Genomic DNA, 6,000 nt, shown 5'->3' with positions numbered 1-6,000 from the left:
TCATATCTAAGGTTCTTCTGATCCCCTACCTTAGACCTCTTTCTGATCCTGAACCAGCTGTCTTCTCAATACCTTCTCTTCAAATGTATCATTGACGACCTCAATTTGGCCCTCCTGCCAACCCTGCAGATATTCCAGATGGCTCATATTCTACTCCAGCAACTGTCCCTACGCGGACCTACCTTCTCCTGTCGATAGTCCATCTATTGCTCTCTGAAAAGATACTCGCTCTAATACCAATGGAGAATATTTTCTTGTTTCACGCACTGAGAGATCTAATCCAAACAGCCACAAGTTGATGGTTCTAACAATCCCAAATAGTGAGCTATAGTAGGTTTTGTCCGCCACCTCTACTCTAAGTCATGTGCTATTGGCAGGAAGATGCACAGCTAAAAGAGGAACAGAAAAATGCTACAGGAATGGAAGCACAGCGAGGAAGAGCACCGCTAGTGAGTACTATGCTCAGAGTTTTCTCATCTTGGCTCTGATACTATGGTAAATGGTAAATGGTGAAGCTTGTCCATCTATTGCATTCGTTTACAAATATATATAATATATCAAGATCCACCAAGATCTCTTGATTGTGAGAAATAAATAAAGAATAGATACAATCCCATGATTGTAAAAAATAAATAAAAAAAATAAATGATGCAAAATCAATGATGGTGGAGTTGATAGAGGAATTGATATACTTTTCTATTGAGGAATTGTCATGCTTTCCAAATATCCAATGGAGGAATTGTTATGCTTTCCACATATAACAGTATTCCAACAGAAATCAATCGAAATATATTCTTTCATAAAACAATTAAATGTATAATAATATAATATCACTTCTTTTGCTACTATTATTATTCATGAATTCTAAAAGATTCAAATTCAGCATTTAAGAGTTCCTCATGCTGAAGATTATTGAGATTGTCAATGCCTGAATCCTTAGTTGTTCCCATGCCAATGGATTGTGTGATCGACATCAGGCATTTCTGAGATTGGAGGACGATGTGCATCAGATTCTACAGAGGGATCTGATTCTTCCTTATGTGGTCTCTCATTTTCAGAGTCATGTGATTCTTCCTCATGTAATCCTTCATCTTCAGAGTCATCTGATTCTTCCACATCATGGAAAATTTTGCACAATATCCACATAACCGACTGCAAATAGAGTTGATATAGAAGGTTTGTAAGATAACCTTTTGAAACTTTTCTTATTTATTGTGCAAATAATATTTTACACCTGAAGGATCAAAGAATACTATCAATGTATTGGTTTATCAAATAAACCGAACCCTTAATGCCAACTCCAACTTGAAGCATCAGCAAATTTCTTGTCAGATTATAGGATTCTCATAACAAGAGTCGGTCCTCATAGCGCAAATTATTAGACCGAAAGATGCTGACAGTACTACTGTTCTTTTGCAAAGCCATATTCAATTGAGGTATTTCAAAACATTCATGCATTCAATTGACTGATTCGCATAAAAATACGACCAAGAACGCAAGCTCTAACAACAATTATCAATGAATTTTCTATATAATTATTTGAGCATGCAACATTATGAGTTTCTCATTCTGCAGACATAATTATACTTATAGAGAAGCTATGGAATTCTATGAACTTGAGACTCACAAAAGCATACCTTCGGATCAGCCAAACTGTGCCCTGGAGGGATGATGTATTCATGCATTCTCAAGTTGCTTTTCTCTTCCCCATTAAAGTAGATGAGGGTTCTCCTCCAGCCAATCAGCTCCTGGCCGCCATCTCTAATGTCTGTTACTGGTACTTGGGTGGTAACATCTGCAAAGGGCTGATCAGTATGCTTCCATTTCGTGCCTTCCCTACGTCTCTGCTCCATTGGGTGAAAAAGTACACGGGATATTTTTGGTCTTTGACTAACAAAACAGCAAGAGGTCATCACAACTAGAGCAATTTGGCATGCAGAATTAGCCGAGAACTCATAAGAGAAGGAACACAATTAGAAGTTTAACTGATGGAATCCTTGGAATAGGCTTCCAATATTTAGCTCGGCATAATTAGATAATTAATCCGACTGCAGACACAGCCTTACACCTTCTATAGACAATCTTTTATCTCATTCTTCATCTAATCCATATTTTATATTTAGATTTATCTCTATTATGAACATGGAGAATCCTTTTTTTTTTTTTTTTTGATGATAAAGAAGGCAAATGCCACCAGAATTTATAAGACTAGGTATGTTTATATAGGATGCAATGAACATGGAGAATTCTATGAGACCAGGTATATTTATAGAGCATGCAATGAAGAAAAAAAGATATAACCCTGCAAAGTAATAAAGAAACAAGTAACTTGAAATCAAGGTTTGCAAACGAATCTAAAACAGGGAAAAGAACCCAAATCTCACATAAATATTTCATCCAACAATATCAAGATCCCACGAACAAATTCGAGATTTAGCCAAGAGGAATCCAAGAAACTAAGAAACAAAAAACCTGAAATAAAGGTCTGAAAAAGAAATCTGAAACAAAAGATACCAAGATCCCATGAACAAACTCAAGAAAACTAGAGAAAACCAGGGAAGCAACGTACGTATTTTCCCCACCAAAAAAATAACCAAGAGGGAGGCCATCTTGTATCGAAGAAAGAGAACTTCCACTCTAAGACCATGCACTATCAAATTAAGCCAAACGAGACAAACAAACAAACACCAAGATTCCACTGAGCAAATGCAAGATCAAAGAGTCTAAATTAAGGGAAAGGCGATGTCCAAGACCCAAACATAGAAAAAGAAGGAACATTTATTAAAAGATAGAAACAAGGAATGATTCCACACCAAGAAGATGAACTGGAGAGAAGAGCAAGCAAACAAACCATAAAGCTCAGGGTCTTTTTCATACTGATCTTCCTCCTCGACTATGGTGGACGAAAGGTCTTAGCCGAGGAGTTTGAACCTCTGGTAGATCACTAGCTTTTCGTCCGACGCCACGAAGCGTACACCAGGCGGCACCTCCAAGTTCGCCGGCATCTTCATCCAAATTCTTTCTTCTACTGTTCCTTTCACCGGTTCGTAGGGTTTATCTCATCGTTACAAGAAGTAACAAGGACTTTGGAATCCTTAAGTCGCAGTGGAGGCTAGCATTTTCTAGCCTCCGATGAAGTCGAGTGAGAGGAGAACTCTTCCTCCTCTATCGCGGAAGAAGAGGGGATCCCCTGTTTCCAAACCGGGAGAATGGCCATCGGAAGCTACCTTATTCAACAAATTAATTGATAATATGTTCAATGCCTTTTTACATTTTAGGAGATTTCATACCCTCTTTTATCCTTTCCTTTTCTTATTTTAGTTTTTGTAAGTTAATTTCTATATATAGTTTAATAATGATCTTGCATGAGCCTAGCTTTATGGTGTTTTAGTGAAAGTGAAGGTATTAGGTTACCTCCCCCTTCCTATTATCCTCCCTTTCCCATGAACTTTTGGGTTAAGTAACTCATGCAATTATTCTGTTTTTAATCTCTAGCTTAGGTTCAGCTTCCTACACCCAATTATCTAATTGTTTTTTTTTATTTCTTTATCCCAAGCATGTTTAGAACATCAAGGTTAGGTATATTCTTGTTCTCGAGAGATATAATTCACATTTCTTCTCTCAAAGGTGATCTCGGTATCCCCCATAACTACTAAAGCATTGGACAGTAATTACAAGTATCAAATTCTACAAAAGTGAGATCCTATAGGCAAATTGAATATCACATATTATAGCAACCCTTCATGTCATGGTGAAATGGGAAAGATTGAAGCAAGAATAGATGAAGGGAGAAGTGAAACGGTGATTCATTCAACCAATTAGAAAAATTGATATTTCAAATAAGAACTGGGCACCAAATTGCAAGTGTGGCACCATATAAACCAGCATTTAATAAGAAATCTCATAGTTAGTGGATCAAATTGACTGTTCAAATCAAAAATCCAATGAACCAAATCCATGGCTAGTTTAGTTTTTCAATAGGATCGAGAATGAGTTTGAATATGTTGTAGCATGATGCTAAATAAAAGAGAAAACAAAGATCAATGCAAACTCAAAATTTATATGAAAAACCCTTTGAATCAAAGAAAAAAATCATGGGCAAAGATAGATAGAGATTTTTCATTATTTTTAATATTGAAGATTATAGAGTACAAGATAAAAAAAATCATAGAAAAGCACTATATCAATAAAATCGGATTGGGTCCACCCAACAAGCTGGGGCTCCACCACCGCACCCCCAGATTCCAATGGAAGCTCCACATCAGAATGGTAACAATATAGGGCCTTTCCACTTGTTGAGTTGCACTATGCTCTACCCAACAAGTTAAAAAGATCCCTATTAACTCTGTAGTCAGTATTAATCTAAATACAAGACACCTCTATTGAATAGATCAATAACCAATAAAAACCTTAGGCATAAGCTAAAGCCTCTTAACCACCACACCACTCTTGTTTTTGTTTTATGTAAGATATTTTATGGTACTAATTCTATATTATTACATTAAGTTATTTTAAATAAATTTTGATATTTTCGTTCAACTACTTCAATGAAAAACATAATCAATTATTGTTTCCATGGAAGCAAAGTGGAATATATTTTTCATATTCTCACTTTATTTTTTATATACCTTGAAATATTATATTTATAACATTAAAATATCCAAAAGTTTAATTATATATTGTCTATAATATATTTTTAATAATTTTAAAAATTAAATGATTATTGATTATTTTCTAGTTAACTACAACTAAAAGTAGCATATGACATACTATTTATAAAATAATATATAATATAAAAAATTGTCAACAATTATTTACTTGTATATCAATTTTATTTTAAAATTTTAACTTTTTTAAAGATGTTTTCGATAAAGTTAATTTGATCAAATGATCCAGAGATTTGTCATTGATCGTTTAATATGATATGAAGCATTAACAAACCAGTTCACTTATCTTGATCAAATAGACGGACATATAGGGGTGTGTGCACTCATAAACATGAAGAATGGGCCATCAAAGCTTATCACTTTCCATCAATTCTCAAGATAACCTGAGATATAATCACTTTTATATAGATCTTCCTCCTGGACTTCGATGGAAGGAAGGTCTTGGCTAGGGAGTCTAACCTACAAGTAGATCATCATCTCGTTGTTCGACAGCTTGAAGCATACACTAAGCAGCAGCTTCAAGTTTGCTTCCATCTTTGTCCTTCTTTCCTTAGGTGCTCCATTTCCTCACCCTAGAAGTCCTCACACTCTCTTTTTGTTCTTCACTTCTTCTTGGCCCCACTATATTCTTTTCTCACCTCATCGATTTGAGGAGTTTTATACTGTTGTCATCAATCCTAGGATGCCGACATAGTGTCTCCCCTAGCTAAGTTGATTCTTGCACATTAGCTTCTTATGTATGGAGAGCTTCTATATTTATTTATAGTCAAGATCTTGTATTTTCAATGAATTATATCCCAGCAAACTCTAAATCATGTTGTTACAATCTACTACATGGCAGAACAATCCAGTGACGTGCTACAATAGTCGTATGTGTTGAAATTGCTTGATATCCATGTGCATTTGAGCGAAAGGATCGAACGACCTTTGTCGTAGGAGGGCTCTACTTAGCTCAAACCTGGGCTAACCAGTCATTTAGTCAAGCTGAATGATATATCAAATCTGTAGATCGAATACTCACTATAGAAATTATGGAAAATGCTAACTATTTTGCCGACACTAGAAAGCATCGATAAAATTCACATCCCACATCTACCTACCGATGCTTTTTGTAAGCATCGAAAATAGTGACCTTTTATGATGCTTTCAAATGTCAGCAAGATTATGATGGAAGCCATTTATCCCCCACCCCCCCAACAAAAAAAAAATTCTAGGCTCCTCATCCCTCTTCTCTCTCCCTGAGCCAACTCCCCCTCCTTTGATCCACCTCATCACCAACAATCCTAGCTCCTACTCTTTGCATCGAACCTTTTCTCATCCTCTTTAATTCCCT

The 6,000-nt window shown here is 35.8% G+C and overlaps 1 protein-coding gene across 1 annotated transcript; it reads right to left on the bottom strand.

The window, feature by feature from the left end:
* Nucleotides 1-913: 913 nt before the first annotated feature.
* LOC140857857 (uncharacterized) lies at nt 914-2,102 on the bottom strand. The gene is made up of 2 exons (XM_073257036.1): nt 1,638-2,102; nt 914-1,152 (listed from the first exon to the last, which is right to left on the bottom strand). Exons 1-2 carry the CDS (start codon nt 1,911-1,913, stop codon nt 937-939), a joined length of 492 nt encoding a protein of 163 aa, XP_073113137.1. The 5' UTR covers nt 1,914-2,102; the 3' UTR covers nt 914-936.
* Nucleotides 2,103-6,000: the final 3,898 nt, after the last annotated feature.

This window comes from Elaeis guineensis, chromosome 5 (assembly GCF_000442705.2).
Source record: "Elaeis guineensis isolate ETL-2024a chromosome 5, EG11, whole genome shotgun sequence".
NCBI lineage: Eukaryota > Viridiplantae > Streptophyta > Magnoliopsida > Arecales > Arecaceae > Elaeis > Elaeis guineensis.
This window is presented reverse-complemented; position numbering and strand designations above follow the sequence as displayed.

What these genes read in the sequence shown, in the direction of transcription:
- LOC140857857 (XM_073257036.1), bottom strand. Translation starts at nt 1,913, where the DNA reads ATGACCTCTTGCTGTTTTGTTAGTCAAAGACCAAAAATATCCCGTGTA. An exon ending in ACAGTTTGGCTGATCCGAAG is followed by an intron (nt 1,153 to 1,637) that starts GTATGCTTTTGT and finishes CTCTATTTGCAG; the next exon opens with TCGGTTATGTGGATATTGTG.